Source organism: Arvicola amphibius, chromosome X, assembly GCF_903992535.2.
Source record: "Arvicola amphibius chromosome X, mArvAmp1.2, whole genome shotgun sequence".
NCBI classification, from domain to species: Eukaryota; Metazoa; Chordata; class Mammalia; order Rodentia; family Cricetidae; genus Arvicola; species Arvicola amphibius.
Genome location: NC_052065.1, coordinates 63064739 through 63089518, shown reverse-complemented (window position 1 = coordinate 63089518; position 24780 = coordinate 63064739). Strand labels below are relative to the sequence as shown.

At 40.2% G+C, this 24780-nt stretch overlaps 1 protein-coding gene across 4 annotated transcripts; it reads left to right on the top strand.

Annotated features, from left to right (window-relative positions):
- Positions 1-839: 839 nt before the first annotated feature.
- On the top strand, positions 840-24445 carry Rlim (ring finger protein, LIM domain interacting). Of its 4 annotated transcripts, XM_038316509.1 has the most exons (7): positions 840-1046; positions 1989-2044; positions 2844-2906; positions 6091-6202; positions 15431-15620; positions 16400-16483; positions 17680-24445. In XM_038316509.1, exons 5-7 carry the CDS (start codon positions 15455-15457, stop codon positions 19254-19256), a joined length of 1827 nt encoding a protein of 608 aa, XP_038172437.1. In that variant the 5' UTR covers positions 840-1046; positions 1989-2044; positions 2844-2906; positions 6091-6202; positions 15431-15454; the 3' UTR covers positions 19257-24445. The 4 variants fall into 4 exon arrangements, with proteins under 4 accessions (XP_038172437.1, XP_038172435.1, XP_038172436.1 ...); XM_038316507.1 differs by lacking the exon at positions 1989-2044; XM_038316508.1 differs by lacking the exon at positions 6091-6202.
- The last annotated feature ends 335 nt before the right edge of the window (positions 24446-24780 follow it).

The window sequence follows — 24780 nt, the reverse complement described above, 5'->3', positions numbered from 1 at the left end:
CTTAAGTTAGAGACCCTTAGCGTCCTTCCTCGCCACTTTTTTAACATTGCAAATTTACTTTTGTCCCTACGGTGTGCCCCCTCCCCCACTTTTAAACTCCAGTATTGGGCAACACGTAATATATTTTAAATTTTTGTTCACTCTAGATTACCAAATCGCTTAGGAACTGAGAATTTCTATTTCTAGACTATATCAACCTTATTTTTGGTTCAACTTTTTTTTCTTTCTTTCTTTTTTTTTTCCGAGACAGTTTCTCTGTAGCTTTGGAGCCTGTCCTGGAACTAGCTCTAGTAGACCAGGCTGGCCTCGAACTCACAGAGATCCGCCTGCCTCTACCTCCCGAATGCTGGGATTAAAGACGTGCGCCACCAAGCCCGGCTTGGTTCAACTTTCTCAACATCGACAATTATGCTTGGCACTCATTAAATACATGTTGAATAAAATGTTGGCTGCCGTTTACAGGAGGCTGGGCTGTGTGGATCAATGGCAGTTACACTGATTCCACATTCTTGTTCTCAGAAAAACAGGCTTCAACCGGCCCGACTGTGACGTCCTTCAGCTTTCAAAATGGGAAAGCAAAGGTTCCCACAATTCTCAGAACGCGAATTTCTCGCCACAATTCAAAATGGCGAAGGAGGGTGGGGCCTGTCACATGGTGGGCGTCACAGCAGCATTTCCCCCCCCCTCCCCCCCTCCACCCGCCGCCTGCCTCATCCGGTCCCCTCCTCTGCCCACTAAGCCTTTTCGAGGAATCAACTGGGATTGGCTGGCTAGCAGTCTGGGACTGGGCCTGTGAAGCCGGGACGCGACATCATCACTTCCTGTTGTGGGCAGTCGTTTCCTGTCACTGCTAGGTAACAATGGGGAAGATAATGGCTGCGTGAGCTACGTCTCAGAACGGGCGCTGAGCGGCTAGAGGCGGGTCCCCCTCAGGCATTCGGAGGCGGGCTTGAAAGCCAGCGGCGGCGACGCGGCGACGCTCCAGTGACTGTGGCAGCGGCGGAGGCGACAGCACCCAGCGAGTCGGCTCCTGGCCGGACCACCGAGTAAGTGAAGGCACGGGGCACCATGAGAAACGGGCTGTCGGGCTGGAGCGAGACAGCCACAGCGGCGCCGCGGCTCTTCAAAATGGCCCCAGTGCTCGGCCGCGGCCGAGACACCCCGCACGGCCCCGGGCCCGGGCTCCTGGCTCCGGGGGGCTCCGTGGCGTAGTTGCCGCTGCCATTTTAGCTGGGTGGCGGGTGGCGGGTGGCGGCCGGCTCGTGGAAGAAGGGGAAGGAGGTGGGGAGGACTTCCTCCCCGGGGCCCTGGACTCGCGGCCCGGCCCTCTCTCCCAAGCTGGGAACGTCGGCCCGAGAGGCCTTCGTGGACTTTGGGCCTCGGGCGTGAGAAGCTAAGCGTCTCCAGTCCTTCTCTTTCCTCAAGTTTTTTCCACCCCCCCCCCCCCCCCCCCTCGTCGCTCCGCGTTGCGGATCGGGTTAGGGTTAGGGGAAGTGGGGTGGAGAGGCTCTAAGTCAGATGTTAGGAACTCTTGGGCCTTCAGATTTTCCTGGGATTCGCAAAGCCCCATTTTGAACCTTTCTGTAGGGCATTAGCAATTAGTTGTCCTCTGGGGCTACGATGACAGTCTTCCCTGAGGATCGGGGCCAAATGTGATTTACTTCCTTGCTCCTTTAGCCCTGCTGTATCCTTGACCAGATTATTACTAGGATTTCCCCCCTCATCTAGAAAAAAAACGGAGGGAAAAGACGTTGCGGGTTGTTTTCCCTGCGTAAGTGTGGGAATTGAGCCAAATTATTTTCAAGTTAATGTCCGTGCGATCCGCCAGCAGTCATACCCCTCCCCCACTCAGAAAAACCCCTAAGGGTCTCGGCTTCTGCGGGCGGTACCTGCCACGTACGCCGCAGCTTAGTAACTAGTATTAACCGGTTGGGCTTCTGCTTCCTGAATACTCAGTCCCCTTTCCCCTTATGCTGATTAATTTCAAGATGGAGGAGACAGCCACGTTCTTTCCCTGGACAGTTTCACCATACTTATTCCACAGGTTAGTCGAGCAGTCTGAGGCCTAGTAGCCTAGTTATTAAGGTCATTTTTTTTTTTCTTTTGGGAGCAAAAGGATTTATATCAGATTTTCACGCACCACTGGCGGGCTTCACAATTTTTTTTTTTTTTTGCTGGAAATCAGTTGCTTACATTTCTTGAATCATAATTAACCACAGTGCGTTTAGATGCTTGAAGACCAAAAATAACAAATGTGGTGCTAATCATTTCTTTGATTCTTCATAATTACAAAGTTACTCATCTTCCCATTAGATCAGAGTCGTCTGCAGAGGAGGCAGGCACAATTACAGGTCGGCCTTTTCCTCAAATCAGTTTCTGAAATACAGGTTAACTATGTAGAAAGACCAACCCCAGTACCCTTTAGAGGGCTATTTTTCAGCAGTTCCTCGTACTGAAAAAGGTCGCTAACATTCTTTAGCCTAAGATGTCTGGATGGTTTTATTCCTGTAGTTTCTGCCTTAGGCTGGTGTAGTGGACCAAAGAAGTCCTTGAAAGTGACTCTTAGAATCTGAAAATAATGACTAGTCTGATAAGGAAAGGCCTGTTTTAAAGAAGCTAATAGAAGGTAGATTGCCTCTTGGCCTTTAAAGGAAATGTTTTATCTAACTCCTGCTTCCCTCTGACCTCCTTGGTTCCCCAAATATCCTAATACTAACATTGAATTAATTTAGATTATGATGCATGTAACCAAAATACATATGTTGTTTTTTTGAGAATTTGTTTTATTAAAAAGAAAATGTGGATCTTCTAACAGGAAGACTAATGAATTCTTTTTCTTTTAGAGCGGAGTGAAGAAAACTGAAAATCCAGCTTATTGGATTTCAGTACTATGTCATAACAGACAGGTAATTATTTTTTGTTTCATCTCCTGATGATGTATACGTAAAACGTATTTGCAAATATATGTTGTTGTGTTCTATAGTCCCTGTGGTTGAATGGGTTCTTCACGATGAGGATGGGTGCTTTTTTACTGTGAATTCAAAGGGGGCGCTGGAGAGGTGGCTCAGAGGTTAAGAGCATTGCCTGCTCTTCCAAAGGTCCTGAGTTCAATTCCCAGCAACCACATGGTGGCTCACAACCATCTGTAATGGGGTCTGGTGCCCTCTTCTGGTCAGCAGGCATACACACAGACAGAATATTGTATACATAATAAATAAATGTTAAAAAAATTCAAAGGGTACCTGAAAATCACCTATGCTTTAGGTATGGGTTTTTTTTTTTTTTTTTTTGATTTTTTGAGACAGGGTTTCTCTGGTTTTGGAGCCTGTCCTGGAACTAGCTCTTGTAGACTAGGCTGGTCTCGAACTCACAGAGATCCGCCTGCCTCTGCCTCCCAGGTGCTAGGATTAAAGGCGTGCGCCACCACCGCCCGGCTAGGTATGGGTTTTATTAAGTAATCTAAAATTAGCCAAACTTTCATAGAACTAAGAGAAAAAAATTAAGCTGCTTTAAGATATTGTTGGAAAGACCTGGGTAGAAGAACATGCTTTGAAATGTTTGAATAGCTAAATGAAATCTCAATAGAATGTGAGTTATTTTATCTGCCATTTTATTTTTTCCCCCTTCAAGATTCAAGAAGCCATATTGGTATACATTACTCTAGTTGGAATTAATTCTGTCACTATTATCAACATTGTAAGATAACCACATAATTGCTTACACTAACCAGGACACTTCAGAAGAAGTAGAACATTATTAATAAGTATTCATAGGAAATAGGTGCACGCTTGGATTGTCCTAAGCAAACTCTGCTGGATAGTAACTGGGCTACATTTATAACAAACTTCTCTTGAAGGAGTGTGTACTAGGATCTGGCTTTGGCATGTCTTATTTCATAATCCTCAGTCAGGCCTTCATGAGGATATTCTAGTTTAAAGAAGAAACAGACTACTCTGAGAAAGTTGAGTGATTTGTTAAAAATTAGTGTGTGTGGAGCTTTGATTTTTATCTCAGTTCTGTCCAACACCAAGTCACCAAACTTTTAATACCTGTTTGCTATCCAGTTACATCAGAAAGCTAGTGGAAGTTAAAAGTGGTAATCTAACTTATTCTGCATCCGGAACTATCATTAACTCGTAAAAATAGTTTGCCTCAGTGGAACAGGCAAGAGTTGTCCAGAATCTACACATTATTTGGGTGGTTATAGTTTCTGTTTCAACTTTTCTGGTCGTGTTTAAGTTATAGAGATACTTTATAAAATCAGTGTATGTCACGGTGACCCACATCTGGAATACTGCCATTGGCAGGGGCATACATAGGGTCACTACAGTTTGAGACCAGCATGGTCTAAACAGTGAGTTCTAGACCTACCAATTCTACATAGGGAGAGAGACCTTGTCTCAAAAAAATTATAATCTATACTCTTTTTAAAGAAATATCTCAATAAAGTCTTTAGAATGTTGGCCACTATCTTTCAGTAAACATTGTAGTAAGGCTTCCAGTAAGAGCAAGTCAAGTGGACCATTTGCATTTATAGAATTGTGTTACATGTACTTTTTCCAGAATCCTATAGGACTGGGAAGTAGAATACCTCAGAGACTAGCATCCTGTTCGTTTGATTTACCATTGAGTGGGTAGCAAATAATAATCAAAACCAGACCAGTGAGGTGCAGCGTTTTTGGGTTAGTGCCAGGATGAGGACATTTTCTTTTGTGAGTGTAGTTCTTTAACATTTTTGTATAATAGAGATTTCTAAATCTTCATGTCCCACTTTATATAGTACTTTGAAGTTTTGATAGGTAAGGTTAAGATAGTAATAGTTCCCTGTCTGTTTTTTCCTTCATTTTTTTCTCAGCTTTGAATAGAGACATTTCCTAGATGATGTAAAGCCACTTATCCTACCCCTCTAATTAACTGTTTTTTTTCAAAGATGGATTCCTCAATTATGGATATGTTTTTGAACATAGGATTTCCCACCAGAATTTTTGCTCTAGATTTTCTCATATTACAATGCTTTAAGATTTTAATTTCATTAATCATAACAGCACCAATATATGTGGGACAGATATCTGTAGTAGACAGCAACACATTGTGTGTGTGTGTGTTTAGATTCAAGGTAATAACTGCACATCTGCAGATTATACTGTCCTTGCAACCTGTGACAGTCTGAAGGAATTTGATGAGAATGATTCTTTCTGGGTGGAGAGAGATACTTGTGTTTAATGATAGCCTAAGTACAGGTATAAAAGGTTCTTAGTGTATGGGTCAGACCAGGGTTAAAGGGCTGCCCTCAATGATTTCTGGGTAGGAACACTGGTTCAGGAAGGCTTTAGTTGTCATCATGTTTTCATCTTAAAGTTGTTTTCCTCAACTAAAATTAAGTGATTGGTATAGGAGATACGCCAGTCCTTTTTTTTTCTTTTTCCTTTTTTTTTTTTTTTTTTTTTTTTTTTTTTTTTTTTTTTTTTGGTTTTTCGAGACAGGGTTTCCCTGTAGTTTCTAGAGGCCAATCTTTTTTTGGTTGTGTTTGATTTTTGATTTTTTTTGAGGCAAGATCTAGAAGTCCAAGTTGTCCTGGAGCTAATTATATAACAACCTCATGGAACTCCTATCTAATCCTCTAGGTGTTTTAGGGAAAATATTTTTGGTTGGTTGGTTGGTTGGTTGGTTGGTTGGTTGGTTGGTTGGTTTTTCAAGACAGGGTTTCTCTGTAGCTTTGGAGGCTTGTCCTGGAACTAGCTCTAGTAGACCAGGCTGGCCTCGAACTCACAGAGATCTGTCTGCCTCTGCCTCCCGAGTGCTGGGATTAAAGGCGTGTGCCAGCACTACCTGGCTATATTTTTTATTTTAAAAGAAGCAATTCAAAATTGAGTTTATAGAGAACAAATTCTGATATAATGAGGTAGAACAATAGTAAAAGAACATGGAATGGTGGTTGAAGATTAAATTCATTGTCTGAATTACTTGAGTGGGATGAAATGTCATCATATTGGCTTCCCACTAACTTCATCCTATAAATTGATAGCATAGCAGAGTTTTCTGTCATTTACTTTATAGTTCTTAATATTCTTTCGATTGAATTGTTTTTAGAGACTTGTAGTCGGAATTGTGAACTGCAAGTCAGTACTCTTCCTGCGAAGAGGTTAGACATAAGGGACATTCCTGAATCCGTTCTGGATTTTTCAACTGCCCATTACAAGAGGTAAAGAGGAAATTATAAGCAAAGCTAAATGTTGGTTGCTATCTGGGTCATCTGTAAGCTCATTGCTATGCTGTCTCAATAGTTCTAAATACACTGTATATTCTACTAGTCTACTTCTGGAAATATTTCAATGAATCATATAGTTGGTAAGCAGTATCTTCCCATAAATGAATGCAATAAAACAACCCTGTCCTGTTTCTTTTTAAATTAGATTATTTTATTTGTACGAGTACTTTATCTGTATGCGTGTATGTATATGCATCGTGTGTGTGCCTCTTGCCCATTTAGGCCAGGGGAGGATGTCCAGTTCCCTGGTACCAAAGTTACTGGTGGTAGTGAGCATCCACGTAGTGCTGGGAATCAAATCAGGTATTCTATATCATGCAGCCATCTCTCTAGTCCCTCTGTCCTTCTCTTTGTTGTTTTTGAGACAGGGTCTCACTGTGTAGCCCTATCTAGCCTGGAACTTGAGAGTTCTGCCTGCTACCTCCTGAGTGCTGGAATTAAAGGTATGTTTCACCATGCCCAGTGCCCTGTTTTTTTTTTTGTTGCTGTTTTTTTGTTTGTTTTTGCAAATGCTTTATTTTTTTTAAATATTTATTATGTATACAATATTCTGTATGTTTGTATGCTTGCAGGCCAGAAGAGGGCACCAGACCCCATTACAGATGGTTGTGAGCCACCATGTGGTTGCTGGGAATTGAACTCAGGACCTTTGGTAGAGCAGGCAATGCTCTTAACCTCTGAGCTATCTCTCCAGCCCCAGTGCTTTATATTTTTAAAAGTGAGAGATGACAGAACAACACAGCTGAACTTACATCCATTTATCTATTATAAATTTAATGAACTTTAAACTGTTTAAATTCTACAAAGAAAAACTCAACACTTTTGGTATCTATATACATGCTGGTCCTTTTAATCCTGACTTTAAATCTAGTAGATCATTTTATTTAATTTTCTATATTATTTTTGGTGGAACTGAAATTTGAACCTGGAGTCTTATGCATTCCAGGCGAGTGCTTTTTAATTTTGTGATTGGAGATCACATCTCATAAAATTGCCTAGGCTACCCTGGAACTAACTGTAGCACAGATAGGCCTTGAACTTGTGATACTCCTACCTTAGTCTTTCTATTGGCTAGGATTACAGACTTTGCTATCAGTCTAACTCGTGCTTTAGCCTTTTGATTTGGTTTTTTGAGACTGGGGTTGTCTGTATAATGGAGCCCTGATTGTCCTGGAACTTCATTTATAGACCAGGCTGTCTTTAACTGACAGAGATATTCCTGCCTTTGTCTCTGATTGCTGAGATTATAGGTTTGCACCACCATTGTCCAGCTGGTTTAAACTATTTTGAGACAGTTTCAGTATGTAACTCTGGCTGTCCACAAACTCAAAGATCTGCCTGCCCTGCATGCTGGGATTAAGGTGTCTATCACCATATTTGACTATGGTTGAACAAACAGGTATATTTTTTTTGGTGTTAGTATTATTGAACTAATACTTTGTTGACAAAAATAAAGCTGACAAAATGAATAGGATACAATCTGAGCTATATGGCTCAATGGTAGAGTGTTTGCCTAATATGCACAATTCATTTCTAGCACTGTTGAAGAAAATTACAGAACCAGCATGGTGACATGGGACTAGGCTACATAGGGAGCCCATGCTCCCCCAAAAGCAGTTCAGAAAATAGAAAATTTGGCTATTTGTGCCAGTGCAAAGTGTTTTGCAGGCCAAGAGTTATAACTCAGTGGAAGAGTTATTACCATTTGAAAACTGTTTTGTTAATGGGCTTTATGATGTGGGCCTGCAATCCCAGCTACTTTGGAGGCTATGGTGGGAAGTTAATAGTGAAAATGTCTCCAAGAGTGCTGAGGATATACCTCAGTGTGGTAGTGTGCTTGTCTTGCATGTGTAAGGCCCTAGGTTCAATCCTCAGCACGGCAAAAAAGTTTTTTTCATGTTCAAAAGTGTTTATACAAGGACTGGTATAAAAAGCCCATGGGACTCAGTGGCCATGCCTGTTGGAATTTAAAGGATGTATTTTAAAGCACACAATCCAGGATATACTGGGAGTAGTCATTTAGTGAAAAATTGATTGACTTTGGAATCAGTAGACCTGCATTTAATTGCTGACCATTTATTGTCCGTGGGGCTTTGACAATTCACTCCTTCCATTACCAGGATTCTTACTTGTGAAACTGAGATGGGTTTCCTACTTAATGGGATTGTTGTCAGGATTAAGTGTAGAACTGCTAAAAAGGATAGATGGATGGATGGATGGATGGATGGATGGATGGATGGATGGATGGATAGATAGATAGATAGATAGATAGATAGATAGATAGATAGATAGATAGATAGATAGATAGATAGTTTTATTTTATAACCACGGCAGAGAGCTAAGTGTCTTAAGAAGAACTGGATTTTTCTCTACAGTAGGCTTGTATTGGTAATCTTTTTGGGTGGGGGGTGAGGAAACAGTTTCTCTGTGTAGTCCTCGCTGTTCTGAACTTGCTATGTAGACCAGGCTGGCCTCAAACTCAGAGATCTGCCTGTCTCTGCCTCCTGAGTACTGAGATTAAAGGTGTGTACTACTACTGCTCAGTTTATTGGTAATTGCTTGAGGAAATTATTGTTTTAAAATGTCTGAAGCTAATCATAAGTACAAGTATATTATCTGTGTCATAAATATTAAACCTTGAGAATGAGGTGTTAAATTAAAGATCTTCTCTGGTGATGTGGAAGGAATGCAGGGTGGCCCTTTTGTCTCCCCTACTCATCTTAGGAAATTGGGGCTTCATACATACCAGGCAAGCACTCTGTCACTGAACAATATGCCCCAGCCCTTTTTCTTCGTTACTAGTTCAACTGGACATGATCACAATTCCTTTTATCATATATGTCTGAAAACATTTTTTAACACTTTTTCCTGATATTTTCATACTAAGGTAGAAAAAAGTTTGTATTTGGATCAGAGTTCCCTAACATTTTTGATACACCTTCACCTTTAAAATATTCTTCTTTCACTCATCAAACAGTAGAGCTTGTGAGTTACGCTTATTACCGTTCTTCGTCTTGGACCACAGCTAGTGCGAGACTCCTACATTAAAATGAGGCCAGGTTCATTGAGTATTTGAGAGTAAGATTGCTTTACCAGCCATTGAGATCACTGCTTGCATTCAGAATTTCCTTTTTTTTTTTTCAAATTGTAAGCAGTCACCTCAGGCTCTGGGACCTTCTTGCAGTCATAAACCCCCACGTGACTGCCCCTGTAGCATGGATTTGCCTTCCTAGTGCCTAAATCTCTTCACTTATTCCACTCTTAACCAATGCAGACTTTAAAGTCAAAAGGATTGAGAGTTGGGGCAGTATAAGGGCCTGAATCAAATCAGATATTTTTCTCTCTGTCCCTAAAATAACTGCAAAGAACAGACTTTCTTTGATGGAAGTCTCTACTTTAGCAAACACTGTGTTCTGTTTAGCAAGGCATTCCTAGTTTTCTTGCAGTTTTGGAGTAAAAGCATGTTGCAGAAATATGTGGAGAGATTACCCAAATATGTTTTGATGAATGTAGGGGAAATGTAGAACAGCATGTCATTATGGAAGTAAAAGGAGTTTGTAGCTGCTCTTTTTGGTCTGTTTTGAGGCAGGGTCTCATTACTCCCATAGGCCTTGCCAAGAAAGTGGTAGAATTTTGTCTCATTGGAATATATAGCTCAATATGACACTAGCCCCAGAACAGGGGGAGAGAAAATCTGTCCTTAATGACATTTTATTTCAGAGGGTCTTTTGAATTCAGTCTGTTCTAACTTCTGTTTAACTTCGACATGATATGACTACACATTCAGGCGGTTTGCTTGCTTTAGCTGCTGATTACATCTCCATTTTGGGGCAGTTTTGTTAAACTGTTTATTTTTGTCAATTCTTGGCTCTAGTTTGACACCATGGTTGTAGTCTCTTCAGTGTTAGACCTTTTTTTTTTTTAATTGTTTATTTATATTTTATGTATGAGTACTCTGCAAGCCAGAAGAGGGCACCAGATCTCATTATAGATGGTTGTGAACCACCATGTGGGTTCTGGGAGTTGAACTCAGGACCTCCTGAAGACCAGCCAGTGCTCTTAACATCTGAGCCATCGCTCCAGCCCAGTGTTAGACCTTTCTATTGGAAGGCATCTTTCTGTTCCCTCTTCCTCCTTTTCTTTTTTCTTTAAAAGTAGAGTCTCAGTACTACCCTGAAACTCCCTATACATAGACCAGACTGGCCTTGAATTCACAAAGATCCATTTGCTTCTGTCGCTGCTTTCTCGGTGCTGGGATTCCATTTTTGTTGTACTTTATTTTGATTTATTGCCTTTGATATTTGACAATTATCATTTTTATTTTAGCCCATCCTTATTGTTCACTGAGAGTTTATCATACATATCTGTGTCACCCTTACTGGCCTATGTAAAGCAGGCTGGCCTCAAACTCAGAGATCCATGTGCCTCTGCCTCTTTGGTACTTGCATTACAGGTGTGTGCCAACACGCTGAGCTCAGATACTGTTTTTGAAATCTTCCCCATTTTTTCCAAAGGTTTCTGCTTCTTCCAGGTTTAATCTCATTGGTGCTATTCTTACCACTGTGGCACACTGTTCTTTCTTTGGCATGTGAGTTTTACCTTAGATTCATGTCCTTCAAATGTCAAAACTTACCAGATGTTTTTGCCTTCTTTGGAAGATTGGTATTTTCAAAACCTATTCAACCGGCAGTTATTTTGGGGATTGTTTACTGATCTTTTACAAGTAGATTTTGTCCTAACTTGTTATAGTGTCCAGAACATTGACCACTTTAAGAATGTTAATAAACATTGGTGGTGGTTTCTTTTGGAAATTATTTATGGCTTGAGGGTTTTGTTTTCTTTCCCTTTGTGTTTTTCTGTGTTTTAAAAAAGTAGTCACTGCTACCATTACTAATACCAACTTGTAGGTAACTTGTAGAGGAAATGGTGGCTTGTGTTGTTTTTTTACATTTGTTCATATTTGGCCCATGTGACTTCCATAACTATTCACTCTTTGAGATATCAAAGTTATCAAAACACTTGCCAGAAATTTCTAGAGGAAAAAAAAAGAATCTTAGTAATGAGAGTAAGAAACTGAAACTATTATGTGGCCTTACCCTCTTTTTCCTTGCCATGCTCATCTTATTGACTTTAGCAAAAATAAGAGTAGTTTCAAGAACAGTAGTCTAATCTGGGTATAATGGCGCACCCACTCAGGGAGGCAGAGGCAGGCGGATCTCCGTGAGTTCAAGGCCAGCCTGGTCTAGCTAATTCCAGGACAGCCAGGGTTGTTACACAGAGAAACCCTGTCTCAAAAACAGAATGGAGATGTGGGTGTGGCTATGTCTAAGCTTATAGGTAAGTAAGTGGGCAAAAGTTGACAAGAGCAGGTCTCCATGCTTTTTTCAAAATCTGGAATAGATTTGGTTTTTGGATTTTGTTCCTTTGGACTGATTTATGAAGATTCTGGTACATTGTTGCATTTGTGGGGAGGGATAAATTATAAATTTCAATTTTCATATTGTCTTTGTTGGTTTGGGCTAGTATAATAGAATGCCCTAAGCTCCATATTCTATGGACAACAGAAGTCTTAAGAGAGTTCAGGAGGCAGAAGAATTAAGTTAGACTCAAGGCCTGGGCAGCTTGGTGTCTGGTAAGGGTTGACTTCATGACTCTCACTATATTCTTACTGATATTGATGAAAAAGTCAAGGTATTTCTTTAAGGGTTTCTTGGAAGGGCATGCTAATCCTTACTTCCTAATGCTATAACCTTGAGGGTTAGGATTTTAGCATGTGAACCTTAGGTGAAAGAGAGAAGCCCAAATTCCAGAAAGGTCACTCCCCCCTCCCCTTTTTTTGTTTTGTTGTTGTTTGGTTTTGGTTTTGGTTCTTATTTTTGAAATGAGATCTTACTATATTGGCTAGCTAGAAATTCAAAACCCTTTGTTCTCAGAGCCAGGCATGGTAGGTAGCACACACAGTTGTTTCCACAGTGTTTGGATCATGGAGTCAGAAGGATCGAGTTTGAAGCCAGCCTGTGCTACATGTAACGCTGTGTAAAAAATTCCAAAACATCATTTGGCCTCAGTCTCCTGAGTAAATTGTACCACCATGACTGGCCTAGTGAAGGTTTTGCTAATAAATTTCACCATGTAATAATAATACTTGAGCACATTATCACCTAATTCAAGTTCACATAGAAAAAAAGTGGTATTCCTTTTAGGAAGCAATTATTTTTTAATAAGTTTAAAAGTTAGTGTGCCTTACTGACCATTCACAAATGTTTGCCCACTGTGGGTAGCTTGAAATGAGATTTTTACACGTCTTCATTTGTGTGTCATTTGTGGATTTGGGGGCAGGGGTTGTGCATGTTTCATCTTTGAAAATGCCATTTCACTTGCATTTACCAGTCTTTTTAACAATCCACAGGCTTGGTTTTAATTTGCATATTCTGCTCTTAGAGATTCAGTTCCCAAGTGTACCTTTTAGTATATTATTACTTAGGATGGCTATTTCCCCTTGAAGGGTAGATAAAAGGTCCTCAGCTATACACTGTATGAATTTTATTTATGTGTATAGGTGTTTTGCCTGCATGCATGTATTATGTGTACCAAGTGATTAGTACCTGCAGGGCCAAGAAAAGAGTGTCAGATCCCATAGAGATGGAGCTCCAGATGGTTGTGAACTGTCATGTTGGTGCTCAGAATCAAATCTGAGTCTTCTGCTAGAGCAGCAAATGCTCTTAACATCTGAGCTGTTGCTCCAGCCCTAGTGCGAAGTTTAAGCTGAGGAAGTTCATTTTGCACTTTTGGAACTGTAGTTGGAACTTAGAGATGATAATGGAACTCTCATATCTTTGATAGCCTGTGATGCCAGTGTTCCCTACTATTGCAGTGATTTTAAGTTCAGCCTTGATTGTCTTGTTATTCATTAAGGGACATTCTCTGCTAGTTACCAGCCAAACTTAATTCTTCAAGCCATTTATGGTTTGAAGGTAGTATTTGAAGTTCTCGTTAAGAAAAAAATTGATCTTTTACCCACGTCCTACAAATCACAATAAAATCTAACCATTGTTAAGCCATTAAAATGCTGCATGGAAAGGCTAATGGACCTGTGGCTCATATGAAACAGGCTTGCCATGAGTTTAAGGCTTAGGCGGCAAGACCCTATCTTTAAAACAAAGTGGGAAATTTATGACAGCACTCAGGCAGATGCAGACAGATCTCTGAGTTTGAGGCCATATTGATCTACAAAGTGAGTTCTAGGCCTTCCAAAGCTACATAATGAGACTGTCTCAACAACAACGAAAAGATTTTTGACAAAAAAACTTCATACAACTAAAAATGATTAAATCCACAAGAATGAGGTTTACATTGACACTATTGGTTCAGTAATTTGATGGGTTCTAATATTTTCTTCAAAGTACTTTTTGAAGAAAATAAAATGGGTATGCAGAAGCTTTATAAACATCTTGCATTTTTATATAACTTCGTAAATAGTTCCAGGTTTTTTCCTATGCCACATATATTTTTATTATTTCGTTTTTAAATCCTCTTGGCAGGGCTGCTTTAAGTTATGCTAAAATGTTGGGCTATGTTCTCATTTGTTGTTTCATGTAGACTGTTCATGGGACTAGTTGTCCAGCTACTTTATACTTGAATAATAGCACTTGCCTAGGGAAAGGAACACTTGAATGCTCTCAGTTGTATTTGTTAACCCATCACTAGCCACTCCATTCCTTGCGCGGTCAGTGACAGCATGTCCAGTACCTTCAACGTTATATAGGACTATAATTAACCAAAAGGCTAATACTAACGAGTTCATTTCCTTTGTATACATTTCTGCCCTTAAACAAGATTACCATTGATAAAATAGCTTTTTTAGCTCAGGAGAAAATAAGCCATTTGGAAACTTGGTTTAAATCCTCATTTTAAAATTTTTTATTGAAACTTTTTCATACAGTATATTACCCATGGTTTCCCCTCCCTCCAACTCCTCCTAGATCTCCACTCACCCAACTCTACCCGTCTTAGAAAACAAACAGGCAAGCAAAACCCTCCCCCAAAGTCCCTTACTTGAAACTGGTTATATGGATTGTAACATGTCTATTGATGGCTTAAAAGATGATAATATGTGACTATGAGAGAAAACACTATTTTTCTTGGAGTCTGGGTTACCTCAGGATGAATTTTTCTAGATCCATCCATTGACCTGTAAATTCCATAATTTCATTTTAACAGCTGATTAATATTCCCGTGTGTAAATTTTTTATGAAGAAATGTTTTAGATGAAATCCTTCAACTTGAGTTTTCTAATTTGTAGAGCATAGGCTTCTTGTACTGGGAGTATTTTGACATGTATTTTAGTCTAATTTTGTACTACTTTAGTGCATTCATAGTATCTGCCTAAGTGTGGCCTTGGTCATCTAATCTGCTGAATATTAGGTATCTTTTGCTGTGCCTTTATGTGCAGTGTTCAAAGTACACTTTTCAGTTGCCACAATGAGTGTGCTTGTACATTTTTTTTAAAAGTCACGGGATGACCAATCTGCAGCACATGTCATACTTGAAATACTATCAAGTTACAGTTGCATTGAGGTAACTGAAAGTGGTCAGAGCAGTGGGGGAAACACAGTCTGTCACAGTTGTCCAGTTCTGCCATTACAACACAAGCGTGGATGAATGGCTGTGCTGCAGGAAGACTATGAATCCCGAAGTGTGTATTCTATAGTTTTCACATATCACAAACATTCTTGTGCATGTGGCCATGCGTTGTGGCACACCTCTGTAAGCAAGTCCAGCACTCAAGAGGCCCAGGCAGGAGAACCATGTTTGAGTTAACTGGACCACACAGACTCAAATAACTAAAACCCAGGAATTGGAATTGTATGCTCATGATGGAGCGCATGCAGGCAAAGTCCTGGGTTTAGTTCCTAGCACTTCAGTGTAAAAACCAGTTTTAGATTACAGAGAAGATAAAAATAGGCCACATTGCTAAATTTGCCCCAAGCATGTAGTTTGCTGACTTCCCGACCTAGTCTTCCTAGTGCTTTTCCAAGATTTCCTATTACATTTCATTTGTTTGTTTTTCTTAAAACTCACTTCTAGATATGCATTTTAGATTTCCATGTAAGTAAGACTGTCGAATGCATCATGGCATTCACGTTAGAGTTTCTCTTTCAGATAATTCTCCACTTGTTCATCAAGATGGAAAACTCAGATTCTAACGATAAAGGAAATGACCAATCTGCAGCACAGCGCAGAAGTCAGATGGATCGATTGGATCGGGAAGAAGCTTTCTATCAATTTGTAAATAACCTGAGCGAAGAAGACTATAGACTTATGAGAGACAACAATTTGCTAGGCACACCAGGTAAGCTACATCTAATGTAAGTTATATATGTAGGTTGCTCGGTTTTTAAGAAATAGCTTCTTTTATAATGTTTCTTTAACAAAAAATTATTACTACAAGAGATGCTGAATGGCATTTACTGCCTGTCCTATTTATTGTCTGATTCCATTCTTTAATAATTGGAACAATCATATAAATTTTTAGTAAAATGGATTAAATAAAATTGAGCTGAACAATTTAGTTAGCTAGCTTTTAATTTAGTTAGTTAGTTACAAACTAACTAATAGGATTTTAGTTTCTAGGAGAGACTTATTTTGTCATCCTTTATTCTCTGACTGTGTCCCAACTGTAACCCTAAAGTTAGCTGTGGACAACTACAACTTTCACTCAGATAAGGTCTCCTTTGATCCTAGTCAGAACTCAGTCTACGTCTTCCTTCCCATTTCTGTTTCCATCAACCTGTGGATGGGTTCGTTATCAAGACTAGGTGGAGCATTTTGAGCAAACAGTACCAGACTTTAGAATTAATATTAACTGCAGTTCTGAACGGTTTTGCTGTTACCTGGTGTGGTTACTGGCAAGTCAGTCACTCGATTGAAAGTGCAGATAACAAAGCCAGAGGTGACCTGGTGGCATGTGCCTGTGTCCCAGCTGCATGGGAGGCTGAGGCATGAGGTTGGTGAGTTTGAAGACAGCCTGGGTAAACTCTTCAAAACAAGTCCTGAGGGTGGAATAAAAGACAGAAACTGACTTGTCGATCGATCTTCATTTGTAATTTGGCCAACTTTGTTAACTTTCAGGTGAAAGCACTGAGGAGGAGTTGCTCAGAAGACTACAGCAAATAAAAGAGGGTCCGCCACCACAGAGCTCAGATGAAAATAGAGGTATATTTTGCTTTGGGAGGTGGGCACTTGATGGAATGATAGGAAATTCATAATAGTAAATGTCAGCCAACGATTATCCAGAAATGCCACAAATTAATTTGGTGATAAGTAACTATTCATAAAAAGCGAAGTGGCATTTTCTTAATGTATGGATGAGAAAGTCACCATGCTGTTTTCTGCCTCACGTTTTGGGTTGTTTGTGTTAATTGGGCCACAGTGAGAAGTAGCCTATTTAAAGGAGATATCTTCCCCTTGGCTTTCCATATCCATTGAAATTTCCTACTACTTAGTTCCTTGTTTATAAGTATGGCGGAAACACTGCTTTGCCTGCCCTAGTGCCTTCCTACTGGGTGTAATTTTGTTCCACATGGGGATTAGCAATGACTGCAGACACTGGCTGACACAATTGATGAGGGTTTGCTCTTAGTATCTAGCAGGCAGAGGGCAGCTATACCGCCAACCATTCTGATGATCTACAAAACACACCACAGTTCCCAGCATTAGTTGGCTCAGCGTGTCAGTGCTGCTGCTAAGTAAGCAAGCTGGCTATAAGCTCAGGACTGGTGCCTCCCTCTCCCCAGGAAACAGAGATTGACTTTAACCTAAGAGCTGGTGCTGCTACATTAGTTCGTAAACACACTGCTAGGTATGCTGTTACTCCAGGTTCAGGCTATTCATTTCATATGGTCTTCATTTTCGTGGTAGTTTAAAATCTTGATATTGACAAATATTCAAGTAGTTATAAAGCATTAGCCTTGTTTATGTTTACTATGACTACAAAATTCTTGTATTTTAAAGCAACTTCATATTATCAAAGGCACTTAAGCTAGGCCCCTAGATGAAGTAATAGAGACTGAATTTGGTAGAAATATAATTGGAATGAAAATACGAACACTAGCCCCCAAAACTAGCAATTGTGTCGTTTGATTTTGTTTAGACAGTAGACTAGAAAAAACATGTAGCCTTCTCACAGTCTCATAGCTTCTTCTAGACCAGCACTTCTCAACCTTCCTAATGCCGTGACTTATGGTGGGGTGACGTTTTTTTGCTTTTCACTTAGAAATCAGTGTTGTATACAATATAAGATCTGTAATTGTAAAATTCATTCAGAATTGCAAACTTCTTTAATGTTATTTATATGATTGTCCTAACTATTGTAGTTCCTTTCTCTTCTCCCCTTTCTTTGTTTTAAACAGGTGGAGACTCTTCAGATGACCTGTCCAATGGTGACTCTATAATAGATTGGCTTAACTCTGTCAGACAGACTGGCAATACAACAAGAAGTGGTCAGAGAGGAAATCAGTCCTGGAGGGCAGTGAGCCGGACTAATCCAAACAGTGGTGATTTCAGATTCAGTTTAGAGATAAATGTTAACCGTAGTAATGGAAGCCAAACCCCAGAGAATGAAAATGAACCATCTGCTAGACGTCTTAGTGTAGAAAACATGGACAGCAGCAGCCAAAGGCAAATGGAAAATTCAGCATCTGAGACATCATCTGCCAGACCATCTAGGTCAGAACGCAGTTCTGCTGAAGCATTAACCGAAGTGCCATCCACCAGAGGTCAGAGGAGGGCAAGAAGCCGGAGCCCAGAACACCGGAGAACCAGAGCCAGAGCTGAAAGAAGTAGGTCTCCTCTGCACCCAGCAAATGAAATTCCACGAAGATCTCATCATAGCATCTCATCTCAGACTTTTGAGCACCCTTTAGTAAATGAGCTTGAAGGAAGTTCTAGAACCCGTCACCATGTGACTTTGAGACAGCAGATAAGTGGACCTGAGTTGCTAGGTAGAGGTCTTTTTGCAGCTTCTGGGTCGAGAAATTCTGCCGCTCAAGGGACAAGTTCTTCAGACACGGGTGCCAATGGTGAAGCTGCAGGATCTGGACAAAGACCTCCAACCATTGTCCTTGATCTTCAAGTCAGAAGAGTTCGTCCGGGAGAATACCGGCAGAGAGATAGCATAGCTAGCAGAACTCGGTCAAGGTCTCAGACTCCAAACAACACAGTCACTTATGAAAGTGAACGTGGAGGTTTTAGGCGAACCTTTTCACGTTCTGAGCGTGCAGGTGTGAGAACCTATGTGAGTACTATCAGGATTCCCATTCGTAGAATCTTAAATACTGGATTAAGCGAAACTACATCTGTTGCGATTCAAACCATGTTAAGGCAGATAATGACAGGTTTTGGTGAGCTGAGTTACTTTATGTACAGTGACAGTGACTCAGAGCCTGGCATCTCAGTCCCCACTCGAAATACGGAGAGAATAGAGACACGGAGTGGAAGAGGGAGCTCTGGTGGTAACAGCTCTGGTTCCGGCTCCAGCTCCAGCCCTGGCTCCAGTTCCAATGGTGAAAGTTCAGAAAGTAGCTCAGAGATGTTTGAAGGCAGTAATGAAGGAACCCGAATTCTCGCACCAGGTGCCAGGAGAGAGGGCCGACATAGGGCCCCAGTTATATTTGATGAGAGTGGCACTTTGCCATTCCTTAGTCTGGCTCAGTTTTTCCTCTTAAATGAGGATGATGACGACCAACCTAGAGGACTCACCAAAGAACAGATTGATAACTTGGCAATGAGAAGTTTCGGTGAAAATGATGCATTGAAGACATGTAGTGTTTGCATTACAGAATATACAGAAGGCAACAAACTTCGTAAGCTACCTTGCTCCCATGAGTACCACGTCCACTGCATCGACCGCTGGTTATCGGAGAATTCCACCTGTCCCATTTGTCGCAGGGCTGTCTTATCTTCTGGGAACAGAGAAAGTGTTGTGTGATGAGAACAGAATTCTTGAAGCTGTGTAGCTGGAGTAGTGATGGGCAAACGGAAGTCACTTGCTTTATCTCCATGTTTTTGAGCGGTGCTTAAATATAAAGTCACAACCTGAATAGAGTCATTGCTTTCTGAGGGAGTCATGTCTTTTCTCTAGTTTCTCTTTCAGGATAGAAAGAATATTTCAGAAGCGACGTTTTAGGACTTCAGTGTTTGATTTCAGTACCAGATAATTGCTAACCGGTTACTGATAATTTACCCATGTACATTCGTCATTTTCCCTTTGTTACCATAAGGTCTGCCTTAGCAGTGGCTGCTTTCTCATGTTGACCTCTTTTTAAGTTTCCCAGGCTGTAAGAGGGGCATGAAGAAAATTCCCACTCAAGACTAAGTTCCATTATATGTTTTGTAAGTGATTAATTAAAACTATACCATTCCCAGTTGTTGACATAAATTCAGTCACACTCTGAATATTGTTTGTTCACCTTCCAGATTAGGTGATAATGGACATACCAGTGTAAATAACACTAAACTGTTAGGATCTTCTAAGTGTATTAACTGTCCTAAGCCCATCACTGTGGCACACAATAGAATGAACTTAGAGTTTAATTGAGATATTTATCTTGTGGAAATATTAAAAAGCCTATGCTTGTGTAAGTGAAAAAAATCACATTCATTTGTTTAAAAATGTAAAGCTATTTTGTAGAGGCTCAGTACTTTTCCAATGCACTGTTGTATTAATGCATTCAAAATTGTAAAGTACCATGCTTAGAAATGAGAACTGCTTTTTGTGAGCCAGCATAGTAGAACAAACACACCAAACAAAGTACGAAGCTGCTTTTCTAAGTGTGTAGATGTCAAGAGCAGAACGTATCTCTATTTAATGTATTTGTGAACAGCTACTGTGACATGGAAAGGAAAGGACCGTGTAGAATCAAACTGCACTAAGCCCCAATGAAAACCACGGGTTTTAACTTGGATTTAGGCAGGAAGTGATAGAGGGTAAGAGCACTGCTCTGGAGAATGGAACATTTTCATGATGACAATGATATAGGCATGAACAGGTTTCCTACAGTGACAGCCACAGCAGCTTGACCCAGTATTTGACTTGAATAGATGAAGCAGAAGATCAACAAATTTGGCAGAGCTGTCTTTGGTTAAAAAAAAAAAACCACCACCACCTAGCATAAGTTAAATTGATGTTTTTACAATCTGCTCCTAAAAAACAAAAGGTGGAGGAAAGAGACTTCTAAACCAATTTTAAGGTAGGGATTTCAGTTGGTACAGATGGGTGTGCTTTTGGAAAAGTCTCGGATTTGCTTGCTTTCGAGATTTCATGTAAGGTACTAGTGCACACTTGTCGATTTTTCATTGCTGTGTCTAGCAGATCTAACATGCCACATTTAAAAGACATTCATAAATTAAGAGATTATCTTTATTGAAAGTGAAGCATGTTGGGTTATTTGAAATTCAAATTCTAGTTGTGTTGCCCATATTTGAAGATGAGATGTCCAGCTCTCATCTATGGACATGCACTTTATTGTTCTTTTTTAGTGGTAAGACTAGATTGTAATAACCCCAGTACTCTTGCCTGGTTTTTCTTTTGAGACTGATTGGGGTTAAGATTAGCCTCGCTGGTTCCCTGGCCTTTCACCAAATGAGCTAACTACCCAGATCATTCTGGGATTCTAGAAACTGTTTTATTCAAATCTGCTTACCCTCACTGATAGCACCTTAGCAGTACAGATTATTTCAAAGTTCATTCTTTCATGTTTTCCTCTGGCTTTCAGTCCTACCTAAGTGTCAAGCAGATGAAATTGTAAATATAGTAGTTGTTTACAAAGGATATGTACTGCTCTTGCAAGGAAATAATGTCCAAACAAAGCTTCACTTATTTTTTTTAATATAAGCAGATTTCACTGTTTATGGCGCTTATGTAATTAATACATTTTTATCTTTTTAAAAGAATTGTCCATGTAAAAGTCAGGATTCCTTTATATTTGTGGGCCTCCTTGTCACCTTTCTATGGTTTTCAGATCTGCAGGATAGTCCTGAGTAACTAAAAACAAATCCATTTTCCTCTTGATAAAAATGTTCCATTTTAGGGGTGTTCATTTTCTATAGCTCAAAAACAGCTGCAGCACATTCTAAACAAGAAGCTACTAACAACAGGCACCTCCCTGAACTTCCCAAACATATTACTCGTTTGCAAAGTACTGAAGCCAGAGGTAACTCAAGCCAGGATGCTGGTTATGAATGCAGATGTTGAAGCTCTTCAGAGACACTGGAAATCAATCTTCCATTTCTAGCCTTCAGTAGAATGCACGTTTGACGTGCATGTGGACCCTGTTGAATAGCACTCCTATCTCTTGGGTTCTGAAGAATGAATACAAGTATTTTTAGTGGGAGTTGCTTTTTCATTTTACCAAGTCCATGACTATATATTACTAGTGTTGCAGACGTTAAAGATAAGGTTGTTCATATAGGTGTCAGGTGTACAATGAAGAATGAATTTTTTTCCTCACCAGTGTCCAAACACCTATTCTTACAAAAGACTTCACATTTCATTTTGTATCTTTGCACTTTTTCTTTATTACAGAAAGGTTCTGTCTTTAAGGCCTACTTTGAACTTCATGCAGTAATAGTGTTGGGAGATTACATTGTTCAAAGCATAGGGGAAAGTACTAAAGCCTGATTTTCCTTAAATATTTCAAATTTTTTAAATATGCTTACTAGTGTGAAGGTTTGCAGTGTTTTGTTTTTATTTCGTGCAGTTTACAATGTTGAGATTTATTAGTGCTGAAAACCAAGTTGAACAAGTTTAAAAAATGGCAGGCTATTTGCAGTAACACTGAAGAGAGCTGTGGTGGGAAATTGGAACATTTTCCCTGAAGAGAACATGTTTGTTGCACCACTATGTTAATGGAGGTGGCATTGGGGAGAGGTAGGAGGCTCACACACTAGTGTTAAAACAGGTGATTGTCCATTTAATAAGGAAATGTGCCAGGAGATACTCAGTCTTTAGGGACATGATTATCAGAATCCATCCAGGATAGGATAAGGCTTAGCTCTGTTACCTTAAGCAATGTTTTTTTTTTCTCCTGGAAAAACTTTATTTCTGTGCCCAGTATTCTCAGAGGCTTTTGTCAATGTCTTATATTTATGAAGGGTTAACATTTAGCACATTTTGTATTTAACCACCTGCTTCTATGACTTTAAGTCGGTTCTCCAAATACTCATGATAAAGAGGTCAATGTTGCAAATGAAAGGCCATTTCTAACTGCTAGAATGCAGTGGCACCTTGTAGTTGACCTTGGTTTAAAAACAGGTGGAGGAGACTGTTTAATTCTTTTTTGTGAAAGGAAATCATTTGTAATCTGCCTTAGTTGATTTTTTTTAAAAATGTTTTTTCTGACTGGCTTCCCTGTCACACTCTTACCAACAGTGTGCAGGACATGGGAGCCACGCTTGCAGAGCACTTGGGGTCTTTCTTAAGACGGTTCTGATTGTTGCTCTCCAAAGTATTCTCTCTGTACCTTTGTTACAGGTGGAGAGCGCACATGTGAGGGTGTCTGCTTTTCCCCTTCAGTACAGTTCAGTATGTTTATGCTCAGTAACAGTGTTGGAATTGAGTTACCTAGTAAATGGTTCTTTTCAGAAACCTGTTTTTAAATGTACATTGCTGTATCATTCTTCACTTGGCAAGGTGTGAGGAAAGTATTTCTAAGTCACAGTGTAAGCAAATAAACAGCTGTGACCTCAATATCTGCCCTTTTTTTCTTTTCCTTTTTTTTTTTAGCATTCTGAATTGCCATGTTTTGATGTAGGGTATTGTGCTGTGCACTCTTAGCTGGTCTGGACCTCTCTGTGGACCAGACTGGCCTCAAACTTGTGGCAGTCCCTGTGCCTCTGCCTCTTGGATGTTGGGAATACAGGTACTTGTCACCAAACCTATCTCAGCACTTTAAAGAAGGATTCCTTTCCCTTCACTGGAACGTTTCTAAAATACTCTCCAACACTCCAGGAAGTGAATGGCCTCTCTAAGTCACCATACCTTAGATCTGATAACCTACAGCTACCGGGAAATTTTTTTTCTAAATATCAGTTTTATGATTTCATGTCCATGTAGATGTCTAGATTCAAATCTCAGAGCTACATTGAGATACTTGGGACTTTTTTGTTTTGGTATTTTGAGAGGGTCTCGTTTTGTAGCCCAGGCTGACCTGGAATTGGTGATCTCCTGATTTCTGGGATTATAGGTGTGTCACCCCACCCAGAAGGGATTTGTGTGCTAAAGTCCCACAGCTGCTCTGTAGTCATTTGGATAAACAGCTGTGTAGAGACGCGCAGTGAAAGTGAGCCTGCCATGCCACTGTGCCTTGTTCCTCATCTTGATTATTTCCAGTTCCAATCTGTAGTCAGGCCAGCTGCCCAGCCTTAACTCTGTTTAGTGCCCTGTTACTAACATTTTTAACAGATTGGTTTTTATATGTTGAAACTGTCCAGCGTTTGCATTTTACCTCTTGATAGCTCCATTTGTTCCTGGTGCTGCTCTTAAAGGTATAGGGCCCTGTGAGTGTCCCAGTGGGAGTAGGTACACAGTTGGCCTGGTTTTGGATCTATGTCTGTCTTCTCCCAGGAAAAGCTGCTTTGGTACAGATGTTTACTTGAGTGCCTGTAAGGAACTGGGCAGCAATCCTGGAAAGCTCTGAAGCCCCTAAGAACCTGAAAGGATTTGAAAAGGGCAGACCTTAAATCTTTGAACACGAAGCACATGTGTGCATGCTGTGTAAAGACTAAAGTGATGGCCATAGCAGGGCTTCCTGACCAGGGATCCATTTTCAGAAAGCAACAGAGGAGCACAAAGGGAAGTGAATTTGCTTGGCTTGCTTTGTCTGGTTTCTCATTTTCTTACCATTTAAATCGGAATGAAACACCCTTCTCCGGTATCTGATCCAACAAACTCCTGGTTGGGGAGCCCTGTATTAAATTTTGAGAATGTACCCTTTTTTGTACAGTGCTTTACTCCTGCTAAAATTTAACTTGTTTAATGCAGAGCAAGACCTTGAAAGGTCATTCATTAAATCTGGTTTGATTATTAATAGCTATCTTTTAGGAAGAAGCTTTTTTCCCTATGTACAATGTCATACTGCAGACTTAAATATAAACTATCAATAAAATGCATGAAGTGATTATTTGTGCTTTTTCATCTTTGGGGTTTTAAAAGGTGGATGCTAATCAATGTTCTAGTACCTTAAACCAGTCATATAGGCAATTTTTAGAGTCGAGGATTCCACTGCAACTGGTTTATTATTTGGCCAAGGTTTTTATCTTGTTGAACAGCTTAATCTTCGATGTAAAGAGGTGATTAACATTTAAAGTAGATGTGTCTGCTGTTCTTGCCCCCGACTGCTGCCTTGGCTGACTTCCCTTGACCTCAGAGTGGGTGTGCATGTGGGCTTGTTCAGTGTCTGTCCTCCATCCAGTCTTCCGTCTCTGAAATGTTAAGTCCTTCGTTCAGATGGCTC

Bases quoted from the DNA above. Each gene is read 5' to 3' on its own strand.
- Rlim (XM_038316506.1), top strand. From the start codon at position 15,455: ATGGAAAACTCAGATTCTAACGATAAAGGAAATGACCAATCTGCAGCA. The intron at 15,621-16,399 runs GTAAGCTACATC...GTTAACTTTCAG, and splicing joins CAATTTGCTAGGCACACCAG to GTGAAAGCACTGAGGAGGAG. The intron at 16,484-17,679 runs GTATATTTTGCT...TGTTTTAAACAG, and splicing joins GAGCTCAGATGAAAATAGAG to GTGGAGACTCTTCAGATGAC.